Below are 17595 nucleotides of genomic sequence, written 5' to 3' on the forward strand. Positions count from 1 at the left end.
GGGAACTGAAGGGCTAGGAGTCTTTCCTGGGGGAAGGAACTGCAGCTGTCCTGAGCACTTTGCTCGTATCAGACAGCACTCAAATGCACTGAGGCCTAGTGTCACAACCCAGGAAACAGCAACAACAACACGAATAATAATAATAGTAGTGGTGTAGTAGGTGTGACTCTTACTCTACAAACTTAGGGGCACAAAAATATCCATTTCTCTATTTCACTAAAATCAAGTAGAGTTGAGTTCATTCCTGGGGCTCCTGCCTTTTTCCAGTGTCCCACCAGAACCCAGGGGCTTATTGCTATGGTTTAAATGTGTCCCCAAAATTCAAGTGTTGCCAATGTGGTAGTATTAAGAGATGGGGTCTCCAAGAGGTGGTTAGGCCATGAGGGCTCCTCCCCTGTGAGTGGGAGTAGCTGCCCTTATAAAAGGGCTTGACAAAGGGTGTTTATCCCTTTTTACCCTTCTGCCTCCCACTATGTGGGGACATGGCCTTCGTTTCCTCCGGAAGATGCAGTGACAAGGCGCCATCTTGGAAGACAACAGCTCTCACCAGACACTGGACCTGCTGGAGCCCTGGTCTTGGACTTCCCAGCCTCCAGAACTGTGAGAAAATAAATTTCTGTTCTTTATAAATTACCCAGTCTCAGGTATTCTAGTATAGCCGCACGAGTTGACTAAGAAACTTAGGAGGGATGAAACCAAGGGAAGGCCTCTAACTGCTGGTCCATCGTGGTGGTTGTTGGCCTGCTCGTTGTCCAAGCTTTCTGTGGGCCTGTGCAGTCAGCAATAGCTCTCCAGTCCTGTACACTCTGGGGTCCTGGCCTGCTGTCTCCAGGCTCTTCTTCTCCCAGGTACCTAGTGACCTCTGACCCGTCCCCAAACTCAGGGAAATCTCTTCCTCTCTGCTCTAACTGGTCTATTTTTGTGCAGTAGTTTAAGGTAAGCTAAAGATATCGGGACATCTCATTGCTGAATGTTTTAGTATTCATTAAAAAACAGAAACATTGTCTTACATAATGAAAAAACTATTCTCACATATAACAAAATTAATTTTCTAACATTTTTTTTTTTTTTTTGAGACTGAGTCTTTCTCTGTTGCCCAGGCTGGAGTACAGTGGCACGATCTCGGCTCACTACAACCCCCACCATCCGGGTACAAGTGATTCTCGTGGCTCAGCCTCCTGAGTAGCTGGGGCTACAGGAACACGCCACCACACCCGGCTAAGTTTTGTATTTTTAGTAGAGAGAGGGTTCACCATATTGGCCAGGCTGGTCTCAAACTCCTGACCTCAAGTGATCTGCCCTCCTCGGCCTCCCAAAGTGCTGGGATTACAGGCGAGAGCCACCACGCCTGGCTTCTAATATTGTCTAATAAACAATTAGTCCCATTTCACAGAGGAAAAACTAAGACTTGAAGTGGGTGAGAAACTTGTTCATTGTCACTCAGATAGTGAGCCCTGATGTGATTCCAGCTTTCCTCTTTCTTCACATCTCTGCACAACAGCTTATACGCTCTTACTAATCCACCATCCCGCTCTTACAACAGCCCTGAGCAGTGTCAGGGTGAGCATTGCAATCACATTTTTAACCAATCAGGAAACAGAAGCCATGAGTGTTTTGCTCCACGTGCCCAGGTAGGGCTGGTTGAGAAAGGGCTCCAGGAATGGAAAGCAGATGGAAAGAGGGTTAGCTCCCAGGTGAAGCTGGTGCCAGAAACTAGGCCTCCTTCCCTGCGGCCTCAACAGGTGCTCTCCCAGCACTGTCACTGCCTCAGCCTCGGCCTGTGTCTGCCTCCCCTTCCTTCCTCTCCTGATCTGTTCACCTCCTGTTCCCAACCCTTCCATCCAGGGCCTCCTTCATTTCCTCTCTAGTCTCTAAGGATCAGTTTACAAAGTGACTAGGCAGTGGCCCCTGCCTGTCCTCTGTCCCCGTTGTCCTCCTTCCTTTCCTCAGCCGTGAACACAGCCGGGGACACGTTGCCTGTGGAGTCTCTAACCCATTTCCTCTGCAGCCCTCAGCTGGTCTCCTGCTGTGGTCCTGGAGGGCCGGGCTGGCCCGACAGCACACATGGAGAAGCCATTTCCTCCAGGAGCATCTGCTCCCCTCCCCAGCCCAGCTGTCCCTGTCCTTTCACATGCTGCTGCTCCAAAGCCCTGTGATTTCAGAATCAGGATTCAAAATGGTCACAAGGCAGGAGAGCTGGGTTAAAATGCACAGCACAAAAGGAGGGGCCTGTAGGTTGGCTCAGAGGCACAGGGATGTGGTGCGAGACAAGCGTCATCTGTCCCGGAGTTTACCAAGTACTCACGGTCTGGTGTAGCTGCTGCCCATGCACAGCGGAGGGTCCTGGAGAGGAGGCAGCTGCAGGCACCTGGCGCTCGTTCCAGCCGCACCACTGCCTCGTCCAAAGACACAGGGAGACTCAGGGAGCCGCTGCTTCCTCTCAGGAGAGCCAGGTGTGCCCAGCCGTCCTCAGGAGCCAGGGGAGGCCTCAAGGATGCGGTGTAGCAAACATGCCCTGATACAGGATAAACGTCAGCTGAGGGGGATCTGTGAAACTCAGTAAATAACTGAGCAAGACTTTGAGCATTCTTGTCAGAAAAGAAGGGACTTGGCAGTTCCGTAGGCCCCTGGCCAGACTGAGTGAGCCTCAGTCTCAGAGTGGACAGGGACAAACCAGAGAATGTCCGAAGATGGGGAGCAACCTGGGGCACAGGAAATCAAGCCATGGGGAGAAAATAGGGGAGCATTTGAGCCCATTCATAAAATATGAATAGTAATGCTTTCTCATGGGATTGTTGGGAACACCTAACCCGTGCCTGGTGTATGTAAGTGTACAACAAATGGTGACTAGTATTATTTATTTAGGTGGAGAAGAGAAAAGCAGCACACGCAGTTTCAAATAGTGAATGACTTTCATCTGGAAGTGGGATTTGAGTAATTTTACAAAACTTCCATGAAAGAATTCCCCAAGGATAGAAGTGTCAGGGAAGCAGATTTTTATTCATCTTAAAGAGAAGGAGGACGAGAGCTAACATTGATTCAACGTATCTGCGTGCCATGCTGGGTGCTTGCGAGGGGTTTAATACTGGTGGTTGTATGTCGTTTGTCCAATAACTTGAAGAGGGAGTTATTATTTTCATTTCACAGATGATGGCTACAAGATGGAGACAAAGCGGGTTGCTCAGCCAAGGTCATGCAGCGCCCAGCTGACGTTCCCCCGGGAGGAGCTGCAGGGCCTTCTCTAGAGGAGGTGGCAGAGGGGCTTCCTGCGTGCAAAGGAAGGTCCCACCAGCCCTTTTGGAACCTCAGCCTGGTCCTCCAGAATTTCACCTCAAACTACTGGAGTCTAGGTCCTGAGTCCCTCCTTATAAGCCCCTCATTTCTGAGTTCAGCTGCGAGGCCACTCCAGGGACTCCAGGTTGCCCCTTAGTCCACACAGTTGCCTGTCCTTCCCTCCAGGCTGATGTGAGCCCTGGGGGCCCAGGCAGGCTGGGGATGGAGGCCACGCAGTGAGGGTGGAGCGCACGGGCCCTGAGCAGGAGGCGACGATAAGAAGCAGGCACCAGAACCTGGGAATCCACAGCTTCACCTGCCCCAGGGCCCAGCTGCTGAGCTTGCATAGTGCAGAGCACAGCTCCAGGTGACCTCAGCTTGGCTGAAGCTCCTTGGGAAGCGGGGAAGGAGGGAAAGAGAGGATCTCTTGTCAGGCCTCCAGCCCTGTCACCAGAGGATGGAAAAATCTGACCCCATCCCTGTGCCTTAGACGCTCAAGAAACATTTGTTCAATTCATTGTTTACGTTCTTTGGTTAAGGGGTATAAGTAAGTTTAAGAGGCAGGAGCTATACATGCATAATCTCATGCATAATCTCATCCTCTCAGGAAAACCATTAAATAAAGGAAGAAATTGAAGCTCAGAGTTGTTCTGTAAGATGCTGAGGTCACACAGTAATAAAGAGATAAGTGTGTGTTCTCACTACTGCGCTTTCTTGTCTCTCAAAGCAAGGAACCAGCTCACCTTGTCTCTCCCAGCTCCTCACCTCCCAAGGCAGCAGGGACAGGAGCCCTGGGCCTGTTTTCCCATTCTAGACACATCTCTTCTCTTCCAGACAGGGGCTGTGGCTCTGCCATGGGGTTCCTGTTCTGGCAGAGGCAGGGCATGGGATGGGGGGTAGGCTTCACCTCAGTGATGGTCTGTTTTATGTGTCAACTTGGCTAGGTCATGGGGTACCCAGATATTTCAAACATCACTCTGGGTGTTTTGGGAGGGTGTTCTGGGGTGAGATGAACATTTGAATTGATAGAATCAGTAAAGAACATTGCCCTCCCCAACATGGGTGGGCCTCATCCAATCAGGTGACGGCCGGAACAGAACAAAGAGGCTGAGTAAGATGGAACTCCGCCTGCCTGCCTGCCTAAACTGGAACTGTGGTCTTTTCTTGCCTTCAGACTCAAACTGAAACCTCAGCTCTCCCTGGATCTCAAGCCTGCGGACAGCAGATGTTGGGATTTGTCAGCCTCCATAATCACATGATCTGACTCCTTACGATAAATCCCTTTCTGTATACACATACAGCCTCTTCGTTCTCTTTCTCTGGAGACCCCTGACTAATATACCCTCCCTCCCTGACTCTCCCTTCGAGGGTCCTCTTCCTAAGGGGAAAGAGCAGGTTGAGGAGCCCCACCTGACTTCCGTGTTCCTGATGCCCCAGCTGAGAAAAGGCTGGGGGGCTGATAACGCAAGCAGCGTAGACTAACTCTGCGTCAGCACAAGCTCTTGCCACCACCAGAGGATCCTTTAAAGCTCCCCTGATTCACACAGCTGGAATTCTCCTGTCCTCTCCAGAGACAGGGGCCGGCCACCCTAGGTGGAGAGTGCTGCCGGATCTCCACACTTTATTTCCATAGGAACCTCTAAGGGAGTTCTGAGGAGATTCCCAGTTTGGGGAGTGGGGGAATCAAATGAGTGGCCTGTATGCACTGGTCACCAGGGGCAGTCAAACCTGATTCTCAGGGACCACCTGCCATTCTGCTCCATAGCTGAGTTAGGAGGGAACGGGGACTCGAGACCCTGAGGAAGGCATGGAAGGGCTTGGCCGTGGATCGAGTGAGGGTGGGATAGGGGTCTGTCCATACAGCCTCTGTCCATGCAGCCACTGTCCCAGGCAAGTGAGAAGCCAGAGTGCCACAGTGACATCTCTGGGCCCTGGAGGAGCCACCTGGAATTCAACTCTGACAGCTCCTGTCTCGGCTGAGCCTTGGAGAACCTGAAACCGGACATCAGATCCCCCTTCTCACTGGGGTTCAGGAATCTCATCCTCCGTCTAACCCTGCCACCAGAGGATGGAAAAATCTGACCCCCTCTCGGGCTGTCATTCAGAGACAGCTAGACAACAGGATATGCTCCGAGAGCTAGAGAGACGGAGAATTCAGAGAGCCCTGGACAGCAGGAATGCTGGGCTCCAGCCCAACTCCGGGGACCAGACTTGATAGTTCAAATCTAGCTAGGAGCATGAATGGTGCACCTACTGCATGCTGGGCACTGTTCACCCGTGTGTGTGCATGAGTGCATGCATGGACAGGCATGAATGATATCAAACACATATGTGTGCACAAATTATATCAAAGATTTGTAAAGTACATAAAAAATAAATGTACAGCTTGAGGAACTGTAACCCTCACTCGACTCAAGGAATAGCACATTTCAGCACCCAAAAAGCACCCCCGTGTGCTAATTTAAGTCTTGTCATTTGATATTCATAATATACTCTTTACAAGAAAGAAGGCGTTACTATCCCACTTATCTGTGAGGAAGCTAGGGCCCAGGGAGGTTCGGAAACGTCCTCGCTTTTCAGTTTATCACCAACCCCAGCCGTGTTTGACTCCACAGCTCCTCCCGCCGCTCCACCTAAAGGCTGTTTGAACCTCAAGGTCCCTGTGGTCGGGAGTCCTGTGTTGGGCAGGTGATTGGACCAGAAGAGTTTGGGGGCCTCTCTCAACTCTGTCCAGTGACTCTAATTTTACAATATCCTTCGAGTGAAAATGCAGGGAGCTCGTGGTCCTCTTCCCTGGGTCTGCCCCAGCCACGTCCTGCCCTCCCCAACTCTGCATTATGGATGGAGTGAATAATCTGGTAAATAATTAACGAGTCATCGAGGCACTGAGGGTAACAGGAGAGCAGGGGTGGAGGCATGGGCAGGGCTAAAGTTGGCAACCTGAGCCAGACCACCATCCTCCCAGGGCTGGGCTCTGCTCTGGGTAGAAGGGGCCCACAGGTCAGGCAGGAGCCTCAGGTGGATGGCCACCAGGGAGATGGGGCCATGGTGGGTCAGAGGCCCCAGCACCACCCGGTCAGCCTCCTGCTGCTGATACGCCTCTGCTTTCTGCACCCTAGGGCCTCAGGTGAGTGATACTCAGATCCCCCAGGGGGTTCATTTCCCACTCCCATCCCATTATTCCTGCCACTTCCTGGGGGATCCTCCTTTTGCACTCCGTTCCATGAAGTTCATTCAGTCATTCATCGGCTAGACATTTAACTAGCGTTCACTGAGTGACTACTATGTGCCACGTAGGTGATAGCACTCTGCTTAACCTTGAGAAGCTGGAGTCATCCTGAGAACCGCTGTGAGGTGGTAAGCTTAGGAGTGGCATGGTCAGATCTAGGTTGCAGAAAGCTCCATGGTTTTGACGGGGATTAAGGCAATCAGGAGATCATTGCCATAATCCAGTTGAGAGATGCTGGCATCTTGGGCCAAAGCAATGTCCATGGGGTTGGAAGAAATTGGTTTCTGGGTTACATATTTTTATTCTTTTTTTTTTTTGAGACGGAGTCTTGCTCTGTCACCCAGACTGGAGTGCAGTGGCGTGCATGATCTTGGCTGACTGCAACCTCTGCCTCCTGGGTTCAAGCGATTCTCCAGCCTCAGCCTCCAAAGTAGCTGGGAGGAGTGTGCCACCATGCCCAACTAATTTTTGTATTTTTAGTAGAGCCAGGGTTTCGCCATTTTGGCCAGGCTGGTCTCAAACTCCTGACCTCAGGTGATCTGCCCGCCTCAGCCTCCCAGAATGCTGGGATTACAGGCGTGAGCCACTGAGCCCGGCCCCAGGTGCTCATTTTCATGCAAATTTGCTGAGGTCCTCAGCACTTTATGGCATGAGACCCACCCTGGCCACATGTGAGGGGACAGCGGGGAACATGGTACTTGGGCTTAGGCTGGGGTTGAAGGCTGGGTCCTGAGCCAAGAACACCTGTTAAGTGACTTACTCCACAGAAACTACTTAATGGCTGGTCCCTGATAGACTGGGAGCTCCATGAGAGCAGGGGTGGGGGGCTCATTTGTCCTTGTGACCCCAGCAGTCTACGCTTAGTTGAATGAATGCTGGATGGGCTGATGCGGTCGGTGTTCTCTTTCCCTTGCTGCAATGCAACTGGAACAGGGTGGGATGGAGCCCTGGGATCCTCCTGGAATCCTTACACAGGAACTCCAGACCCCGAGCTGCCAGTGGCCATGCAGATCTCCTTATCTCCAGGGTCACCATTGTGATGGGACTGATCATCAGACTGATCTTGGGGCGCTTGTTACAAATATGAATTCTTGGGCCCTGACCCCCTCACCACCGCTAGGAGTGTCTGACTTGATAGTCTGGGGTGACGTCCATGAATCCGCCTTTTGAATGGTCTAGTGACCCATGAGGAGCGGGGATCTCTGCTCCAGTCCATTCTCTGACTTCAGTTAACCCCTCCTTCAGTGCATCCAAACAGGAAACCCGGAGGCTCCCACAGAAACTGTCTCTTGCCCACCAACTCCAGAAGTGCTTTTATGTGGCCTTCCTGAAGCCTGCCTGGGCTGCTTGGGACTGCAGAACCAAAAAGAGAGGCTCCAGGCAAGGCAGGGAGTGCAGGAGAGCCCAGAGCAGCCCAGAAGTCCTGCTATGCCTCTTCTCTCCCCAGGCCAGCCCCACCCGACCCCCGAGGCCCCAGCAGAGGAGGTGGTGTCTGTCCAGGGAGTGCGAGGTGGCTCCGTGGAGCTGGCCTGTGGCTCCGGGCCTGCCCCACTGCTGGTCCTCTGGAGCTTCACCCCCCCGGGCTCCCTGGTTCCCCGGCCTGTGGCCGTCATCGATGGAGCCATGTCCAAGGTGGAGGCCTTCGCCTCGGCTCTGGGAGTCGTGAGTCTGAGGAACAGCAGCCTGGTGCTGGGGGAGCTTCGCGAGGGTGCCCGTGGCCACTTCCTATGCCAGGTTCTGCACGTGGCTGGCGGCCAGCTCCACACGGCCTATTCCCACCTCAGGCTGGCTGTGCTGGGTGAGGGCCTGGCCCCAGCTGCAGCTGCTCCGCGGGCCGCTTTGGATTTCTCTGCACGTGTGCTGCCCATTCCCTTTGTGTGTGTGCAGGGCCCAGGTTCTAAAGGGCGCCCCACTCCAGGGACTGAGGAAAGCTGGGGTGATGAGGAAGGGAGGGTCGGGGCGGGTGGGCAGGTGAGTTCCCAGCCAGCAGGGGTGGGGGCGCTGGACACAGCTGGGCGTGTCCTGGGTCTGTAATAACACAGCGGGCCTCTCCCTCCTCTGGCCAGTGCCGGTGTCCAAGCCTCAACTGCGACTGAGTAACCCGTCCCCTGTGGAGGGAGCCTCCGTGGTGGCCACGTGTGCAGTGCGGGAGGGCACAGAGCCTGTGACCTTTGCCTGGCAGCATCGGGCATCCCGAGGCCTTGGAGAGGCCCTGGTGGGGGTCACTGAGCCACTATTCCAGCTGGACCCTGTCAACCGGACACACCTAGGCTGGTACATGTGCAGCGCCAGCAACTCCGTGAACAGGCTGAGCAGTGACGGGGCCTTCCTGGACGTCATTTGTGAGTCAGACTGCGGTGGGGGGCGCTGTCAGGGCTGACACCCATCTCCCCATCCACACTCGGCCTTCCACACCTCAGAACTCCCCAAATCCCTCCACCGCGGGAGTGCCTCGCCCTCTAAAAGTCTCCTGCAGGCAAGAGTCACGGGGTGCTGTGCCCCTGGTGCCCAGTGCAGCTCTAGCTCCAGGCTGTTAGCCTTATAAAGGTCATGGACACCCTTTTCCAGGAAAACGTGCATACATTCATGCTTACAATTTCACTCACCATTTCACTGGCGGCCTGGAGAGTCTGCCTTTAGGTTGAGCCTGGAGGGCTCGCAGAAACCAACGGAACCCCGAGGAGACAGGGGTGGGGCCCCAGTGCGAGGAGAGGGCAGCAAGCCTGAAGTTAGAAGTCAGGCGCCCTGGGTGAAAGATGAACGCCAGGGTGGCCTGGAGCTTGCTGTCCCACATGGCAGCCACGCATGCGTATCTTCGGTCACTTGAGATGGAGCCAGTCCAAACCGAGCTGTGCTGTAGGCATGGCTTCAAAATCACACTTGATTTTGAAGATTTAGTCCAAAAGAAAGAATGTAAAATATCCGTAACTTTTATATTGATTATATATTGAAATAACATTCTGGATATATTTGGTTAAATAAAATATATTCTTAAAGTAAAACACCTATTGGCGGTTTTTGTTTTTGTTTTTTGCTTGATCGGGTTTGTTTTTTACTTAAGATTTGGCTACTAGAAAATGTTATTAAAAAAAATCTGTGGCTGGCATCCACCTGTTGGACAGTGCTGGTCTTAGACGTTTTAAGGAGCAAGGACGAATGGCGTCCTATTTATTGGTCTTCATGGCGGCGGTTTGTGGAAATTGTGAACTGAGGACTGTTGAGGCAGGTGAGCAGGAGAGTTCTTGGGAAAGAGGCAGGAGCAGACTGGAAGTAGGCAAAGAATTCAGAACTCTTTTGGAGTCAGGGAGAGCTTCCAGGATGGTGACCCTGAGCTTGGAACGCAGGAGAGAGGGGAAGGTGGAGTCCAAGGAAGTGAAAGGAGGCGGCTGCTGGGATAGGGTTCAGGACATCATCCCACTGTATTACCTTACTTCTGCAGTCTACAGTGGCCAACTGTCTGCTTCCAAGAGCCCCTCAGTCTCAGGCACATGGGGAGCATTGGTCCCCTACCTCTCTTCTGCCCCACCTTGGCCCAACCCAGGAGTCCCTCGAGGAAGCGCCCACAGTCCAGGGCGCTCACCTCCACACATAAGCCCTGAGCACCCTGGACTGTGCCCATGGCCCCTGGACTCTGAGCTCCAAGAGGGCCTAGCCTTGGGGTGGACATGGGCCAGTGCATACTACATGCCCCTAGGATGGATGCATACATTCAGAGATGAGCATGTGCGTGAACGAAGGAATGAAGCTGGGAGGTGTAACTGGCCTTCCTTGCTCTGCAGATGGTCCTGACAAGCCTGTGATCACCGTGGAGCCGCTGGGACTCACTGAGGAGGGCTTCTGGGCCAGTGAGAGGGAAGAGGTGACCCTGAGCTGTCTGGCTGCCTCCAACCCACCTAGTCACTATGTGTGGCTCCGTGACCACACGCAAGTCCACACGGGGCCTACCTATGTCATCGCCAGAGCTGGCCGTGTCCACACAGGCCTGTACACCTGCCTGGCCCGCAACAGCTACCTGGACACCCGCACCCAGACTACTGTCCAGCTCACCATCTACTGTGAGTGTGGGGGTTGGGTGACGCCCAGACCTGGCCTGGGGACAACTCACACTGGAGCCTTTGTGGGCCTGTTCTGGGGCAGACCCAGCCACCCCGTGGAGAGGCGTATGTCGAAGTTGCTCTTGTTGGAGGGAGGTCTCCAAACAAGTGGAGTTGGAGGGCAGGGAAAGAGGATGAGAAAACTGTGGGAAGGGGAAGGGAGAGGGGGAAGCTACCGACACTACATAGCACCCCGTCGCTAAGTGATTATTCCCATGGCCCTGCGGACTGAACTGAGGCACAGAGAAGGGTGATGGCAGTAAGGCAAGGTGTGCTGGCTCCTGGGTGCCTAGGGACAGAGACGAGAACGGGAGATGGGGCCTTCCATGGGGTCTCTGGGATTCCTTGGGGACTCCAAACTCCTGTACACTTGGTAACCTCCTGCCCCTGACCTGAGAGCTCAGCCTGTTCCTCACCAGCCCCTCAGAGAGACTAAATCTTTCCCCTAACCCACTTCTCCCTGCTCCCCTACCCATTGACACCCCTGGCCTCCAGACTCCCCTGCCTGGGCCTGGGGGCTGCAGGGCACTGGCGGTGGAGCCTGCTCCACCCTCACCCACTTCCCCATCCAGATCCCCCTGAGGGACAGCCCTCCTGTGCAGTGCATCCCAGCCCTGGGGCTGTGACTCTGCTCTGCACCTGGCCTGGGGGGCTTCCGCCTGCCCAGCTGCTGTGGGAAGGGCCCCAGGGACCTGGCCCTACTGCCCCCAGCAACGTCACCTGGAGTCATGCAGCCGCCCAGCTCCCCAGTGGCAGCGTCTTCACCTGTAAAGGCCAGCACCCAGCCCTGGCACCACCTGCCCTCTGCACGGTCATGCTCTGTGAGTGGACACAGGAAACCCCAGGGCTCTGACATTCCAGGCAGAGTGTGGGTAGAGGTCAGAGTAGAGCCGGGGGGCCTGGGATCTGGGTGGCGCTCCAGACCACAGGCTCCAAAACATGCCATGTAACAAGGAGGTGGGCGGCACTCAGCTCTCAGTCCCCATCTCCCATCTTTCCCATCCACACTGTGCTCTCTTCCCCTCACTTTGGGCTTGGAGCCCTGACACCTCCCCACTGTCCCTGCCTGCAGGGTCAGCAGGCTCTCACCGCCCTTACACTGCACTTCTACCGCTTTGACGCATGTTGGGCTTGAAACTTGCCTTCAGCATTCTCTCTGCCAAGTGTGCAGAGAGAAACTCCCAGTCATCAGCCAAGACAGAGTCCAGATGTCATCCTGTCCTCTTTCCGGAAGCCCCAGGGAGTTCGTCTGTCTTTCTGTCTATATTCTAGCACACATCAAATCATAATAATTGTTTAATGTCTGTTCCCACCATTTCCCTGGCACATGATCAATAAATGATGAGTGTGTGAATGAGTGAGTGACAAAGTAATGAAGGAAGGAGGGAGTGAAGGAACAAATGAAGGAAGGGGGATAGGGCGGAACTGCCAAGCCCTTCCTCCTTCCACAGGGCCATACTGAGCCATCGTTCCTTCCAGGGGAGCCTCTCGGGAGGCCCACCTGCTGGAGCACAGCCGCAATGGGGGACCAGTTCATCATGCTGAGTTGTGAGTGGCCTGGCGGTGAGCCCCCCGCCATGCTGAGCTGGCTTGACGAACAGCAGCAGCCCCTGGGCGGTAGCAGCTCCTCGATGGCCGTTCACCTTCTGCAGGCCCAAGAAGATCTGGCTGGCAGAGTGTTCACCTGCCGGGGCACTCACCTGCTCAGGACCCCTGACCTCCACTGCCACCTCCAGCTGGGTGAGTAGGGGCTAGCGAGTTTGTTCTGGGGCTGGGACAGGAGGAGGAACCCTTTGGAATCAGGATAAAGAGATCTTAGGGGGTGGCTGTGCTGGCATGGAAAGTGAGTCAGTGCGGACAGGGAAGCTAGGAGGTAGGTAGGAGCTGAGCTCCCAGGGTCTCAAGTTTTCTTTGATCCATAAAATGAGGGGGTTAGGCTAGGTCAGAGTTGTGTAATAAAAATATAATGTGAGCCATATATGTGATTTAAAATATTCTAGCAGCCACATTTAAAAAGAAGAAACAAGTGAAACACTTTAGTTAACTCAATATATCCAGTATGTTATCATTTCAACATGTAATAATAAAAATTATTAATGAGATATTTTACATTCTTTTTTTATCTTGTCTTTAAAATCTGGTATATATACAATTACTGCACATCTCAATCTGGACTGGCCACATTTCAAGTTCCCATATTGACGTGGCTGGTCACTACAATATTGGATAGCACTGATCTAGATGAAGTGGAAATGCCAATTGCATAATCTTCACTTACATGGATTTGCATAAGAGAGCTGCCTGATTATATTGTTGATTTGCATTAATATTTCAGAAGTCAGTTCTCTACCTCTCTTACTCTGTTTGGTTTTGGTCTGGTTCCTCCTTGCCTTCATCTGGCCCTGCCTGTCTATTTACTGCAACCAGGAAAAAAGAATTAAATATCAAAGTAAAAAAAAAATGTGAGAAAAGCAAACAGAGAAGCTGTCACATACAACAGTTCTCACAGAATGGTTTACCTCTTGGTCTCCAAAGGCTTGGTAACTAGCATGTTCTCAGGGCTCTAAGGAGGCCTTAACCCCAAATATTTCCTTCGCTATTACTCAGTCTCAGGACCGGAAATTCCATTGTAGGAGATTCATTGACACCTGAGAGTCTGGGTCTTTAATAAGTCAGTCCATAAAATCTGAGCACCTGCTATGGTCCCAGCACTATGCCTGGAGCCAGCCGGGAGGTGGGGGGCCACTAGTGGGAGGGAGGCCAGGTGCTGGAAGGGGCCGTTCATGCAGAGACTAGTAAGGCAGGGCCCTGCCTGCAGCAGCCGAGGCTAGGGTGGGGCAGGGAAGGAGCAGGGAGGAACGCTGCTGATTTTATCATATATCAGCGAGCCCTGGAGCACACTGTGACAGGAACTTGGCATAGAATGGGAACCTGAAGAGAAGGCAGACTGGCCCCAGACAAGCCTCATTGTCAACTCCGCAGCTCTCCCGCTCCATCTCCTCTCCATGCCTTCCAATGCTGGCCAGCACCTTGTCCCCAAGCCCTCCCACTAGCCAGCCACATCCTCTCTGTCCCCGCAGAAGCCCCACAGCTGGACGTGGCTGAGCCCCGTGTGTCAGTGTTGGAGGGGGGAGAAGCCTGGCTGGAGTGCTGTCTCCGCAGGGGCACACCACCTGCCCAACTCCTCTGGCTGGGGCCTCAACAACAAAAAGTGGACCCCGGCACTTCAGGATTCATGCTGCACCCTGAGGGTGCCCAGCTGCGCCTGGGCATCTACGATGCTGACCCGGCACACCACAGGGGCACCTACCAATGCGTGGCCCGCAACGCCGTGGGCAACAGCAGTCGGAGCGTGCTGCTGGAGGTCCTGAGTGAGTGAGGGGTCGAGTGCGTGTGTGTGGTGAGGTGGGGGCTGGGAGACCAACAGCCACAGAGTGCTTTAAGTGGAAAGGCACAAGGATTCCCTGCTCCAAAATGTGGACGCTTGAGCCTCCTTGGGCATAGGCAGGACTCAAGAGCTAGATGCGCAACATGTGCGTGAATCTGGTGCACTCATGGCAAACAGAACGCCATGCAGGCAGGATCGCCTCCCTTTCATTTTATAGATGAAAAAAACTGATGGGACAAGACAGGGCTTCTCAGGTCCACAGACCCCAATCCAGTGCCTTTTCCACACCGCCAGGCTGTCTCTTGACAGGAGCAAATCTGGGGGCACAAGCTCACGTGGTTGTAGGTATACATGTGCCTCTTTGTATCCCCACCCTCACCCAGGATATCCAGCTCCTCCCAATGTCACCATCAGCCGCCTGACCTACGGGAGGCACCGGAGAGAGGTGCAGCTTCAATGGGCCATCTCAGGACCCGGGAACCTGACGGGCTTCCTGGTGCAGCGGAAGGCCAGTGCCCTGGGCCCAGGAGCTGGGGCGTGGGAGACAGCAGCTAGTGACATCGAGCCAGAGAGCCGAGGACGGCGGCTGGGAGGCTTGGACCCCGGGGTCCTTTATGCCTTCCGCATCCTGGCTCTGAATCACCACACTGCAGGACATCCCTCTGAGGTGAAGATACCAGGTGCCAGCTAATGCCAGGGAGGGACCTACCTTTTCTCCAAAGCACTGGCCCCTGGTTCATCTTCCTCTTCACAGGGCATCCCCTCCTCTGTTCCTTTGCTCGCTTCCTACTGAATTCTCCCGTCCCCAGCCCGTCCTCGTCTCTACTCTCCCCTCAAGATAATCTCCACGGCTCTTTCCTGTCCCTCCCTGGGGGGCTCGGGAGGCTCCAGGCTGAGGGTTGGGAACCCTAATTCATGTGATCAGAATAGAGAGGAAGGAAAAGGTGCTGGTGACTAAGAACAGGAGCCCACTCTGTGCCTCAGTCTCCCCTCCAGGGCTACAGGTAGGCTCTCAGCTTCCTGCTGCCCCCTCTCCATCCTGGGAATTCCTAATTTTATGGCATACTCCCCTTCAGCCCCAAGCCGCCAAGATAACCAACGTTTTGTCTTCTGTACCAGAAACAGGGGATTTGGCGGGAGAGTCAAACTCCAGAGCACTAGGCAGACAGTGCGCCGCCTTCCTTGGGAGAGACCTGATCTCCAGGATTCTCTGGGTCCCCATGTCAGCTGCAGGGGGAACTGGATGAGCAGGGCACCACTTCTCCAGAACCCTAGTGGTTCCCTACGAGCCACTGAGGCCCAAGTTGTGCAGTGGCTCTAAACCATGGAACCTGTGCTCTCCCCTCCTAGCGGACCCCCCCTTCAGCGCCTACCCAGCGGTGTTGGGTGCAGCAGGCACAGGAATGGTGGTAGCAATGGTGGCCTCTCTACTGGTGTTCCAGTATGCTGCCCGGCACCCACAGACTTTCCCCCGTGAGTGGGAATCGGATGGGAAGGGCTGCTTGACCCCACAGGGTGGCCAGGCCCTGACCTACCCAAAGGAGAGATGCAGCACTCCCGGGGGAGAAGAATCTAGGCTCTTCCTTAATTCTGACCCTCTCCCCAGTGCTAGATGTTGCCATTCAGGGCTCCAACCCCCAACCCAGGCACCTGGGGCCATCCCCTTCTGGGTTCCTGAGGGCCTAGTACAGAGCCCATTGGAAAAGAGAGGGCCATTCTCCTGGGATCTCTGCTGGGCTGGCCAAGTAATGCTCGTTTTCTTTTCCTTCCTACAGGCCTGGGTCAATTTCTTGTTCCCATGTGAGTGTGGAACCCCAGTCATCCTGGGGGCCAGGGCTTTCCTCCAGTTGGAAAGGAAAGCGAGGGAAGTGAGTTGCCACTAACTTTACTCTCCCACTTCACTCTCAGGGAGCAAAGGCACCAACAGAGGGGTTCCAGAGAAGATGCTGAGGCACAGGCAGGTAAGCACTTTATCCAGAAAAAGATGACTTGTGTGCAAGACCAGTGCTGGGTGCTGAGGGTGATGCTTGGTCTCTCTTGAGCTCTGGGAACATTTGGACACTCCCAAAGCATCCCTCTGTTCTTTGCCCACATACGCTCTTCATAGGCCTTGAAACACCAACCACCACCCCAGGTTTGGATCCTGCACAAGAAACCACGGATGCTCCAGTGAATGTCACCATCACAGTGACTGCAACACCATAAGGCCCAAAGAGGAAGATGCAAATAGGCTTAGGGAGGGCAGGTGGGATTTGGGAAGAGCCCTTCTGTCAGACTTTGGTCATAAAACCAACGTAGCTAAGACACCAACTACCACTTTCACTTATTACCCAGTCTTCACAACTGGTGCAAGGCCCAGCTGCAGTGTCCCTAAGTGACATGGTTACAAGAGAAGCCCTGGCCCACCTTGTGGAAGACAGAGGTGGCAGGACAAGGAAGAGGACCCGCAATGGGGAGAGAGGGATCTCTGGGTGTCTGAGGGCAAGTGAAAGCCATGGTACAGAAGTATGAGCAAGCTAGCTGCTTCCAGAAAAAAGTCTGTGGATGGAGCAATTCCTAAATAAATCAGAGCTGATGTTCACGCCAATAGAGGGCTATTTCCATTGCAACTCCCACAGAGGCTGATGGCTGGGTCCCAGGTTTGGCTAGTGGGAAGAAACAAGGTGTGTAGGTGTGTGTTCCTTTGCTCAACCGTAGCTTACAAACATCACTGACGCTGCAGTGGTCCGACTCCAGGAGTCCCAGCCCACAAGACAGAGAGCAGACGTACTGCAGATGTAGCTTCCCGCCCCCAGGCTGGGGGAGCTGGCCCACAGAGCACCGGGGCTGTTCCAGAGTCACAATGTCAGCTGCCAGCATGACTCACTAGCTCCAAGTGTGTGTGTCTGTTTGTGTGTGTGTCTGCAATCTGGGTGAAAACACAAATGAATGCTTGTTCAACTGACTAGAAGACTCAGGACTCCAAGCCACCTCTGCAGGAGACACAGATGAGAAGAAACGGCAAGAAAGCCAACGGGTGACCCGCCAGCACAAGGGACGTGGCGCCTGAAAGGAGACAGAAAATTGAGAAACTTAAGAAGGTTCTGTGGTTCTCACAGAGTTAGACTTTATTAGATAAGGGGTTTCAGCTACCCTCAAAGCTCTCAGGACTGGGGCTAGGGTTTAAGGAAGGCTTATTTAAATATGGGAAATAAAATACATAAGGGCCACACCCGATGCAGAAGACTTTGTTGGCTTTCTGGTCAAGAGAAGCCTAGAGATGTGTATTTTCTTAGAGCAGTAAAACAAAACTTTTTCACAAAGAGGCTAAATTTCTATCCTGGAATTCATAAACATGTGGCCCTAGGTTAATGGTGAAAATAGACAATGTGTGAGGTGGGACCGCTCCTCCTCATCCTCCCAAGCTCCTCTCCTACCCACCTCCCTGCCTTCCAAAGAAATGCAAAGTTGCCCCGAGGAGGTGGGCCTGCCTCCACATCGCCCCCAGGGTCAGGTATGTTCTCAGCCTCCCCTAAAACACTTGCCCAAGATCCTGCTCCTTCAGGGCCTTGACCTCTGCAGTCAGAACAGAAGGGGTGTGTGCACAGGGGAGTTTCAGGGGAGGACGGGGT

General features: G+C 53.8%; 1 protein-coding gene across 2 annotated transcripts; it reads left to right on the top strand.

The window, feature by feature from the left end:
* The first annotated feature begins 6306 nt into the window (after window positions 1-6306).
* Window positions 6307-16571, top strand: VSIG10L2 (V-set and immunoglobulin domain containing 10 like 2). 2 transcript variants are annotated; one of them, XM_054525402.1, is made up of 12 exons: window positions 6307-6400; window positions 7950-8300; window positions 8569-8844; window positions 10282-10557; window positions 11169-11417; window positions 12076-12336; window positions 13677-13967; window positions 14368-14664; window positions 15335-15457; window positions 15760-15784; window positions 15893-15945; window positions 16092-16571. In XM_054525402.1, the coding sequence occupies exons 1-12, from the start codon at window positions 6319-6321 to the stop codon at window positions 16187-16189; spliced, it is 2382 nt and encodes a 793-aa protein (XP_054381377.1). In that variant the 5' UTR covers window positions 6307-6318; the 3' UTR covers window positions 16190-16571. The 2 variants fall into 2 exon arrangements, with proteins under 2 accessions (XP_054381377.1, XP_054381378.1); XM_054525403.1 differs by lacking the exons at window positions 6307-6400; window positions 7950-8300; window positions 8569-8844; ... (4 more) ...; window positions 15335-15457; window positions 15760-15784 and having other exon boundaries at window positions 12117-12336; window positions 16092-16157.
* Window positions 16572-17595: the final 1024 nt, after the last annotated feature.

Source organism: Pongo abelii, chromosome 9 (genome assembly GCF_028885655.2).
Source record: "Pongo abelii isolate AG06213 chromosome 9, NHGRI_mPonAbe1-v2.0_pri, whole genome shotgun sequence".
Lineage (NCBI taxonomy): Eukaryota > Metazoa > Chordata > Mammalia > Primates > Hominidae > Pongo > Pongo abelii.

Coding starts and splice junctions, on each gene's coding strand:
- VSIG10L2 (XM_054525402.1), top strand. CDS start 6,319: ATGGTGGGTCAGAGGCCCCAGCACCACCCGGTCAGCCTCCTGCTGCTG. Junction 11,418..12,075: donor CCTCTGCACGGTCATGCTCT/GTGAGTGGACAC, acceptor CGTTCCTTCCAG/GGGAGCCTCTCGGGAGGCCC. Junction 13,968..14,367: donor CGTGCTGCTGGAGGTCCTGA/GTGAGTGAGGGG, acceptor ACCCTCACCCAG/GATATCCAGCTCCTCCCAAT.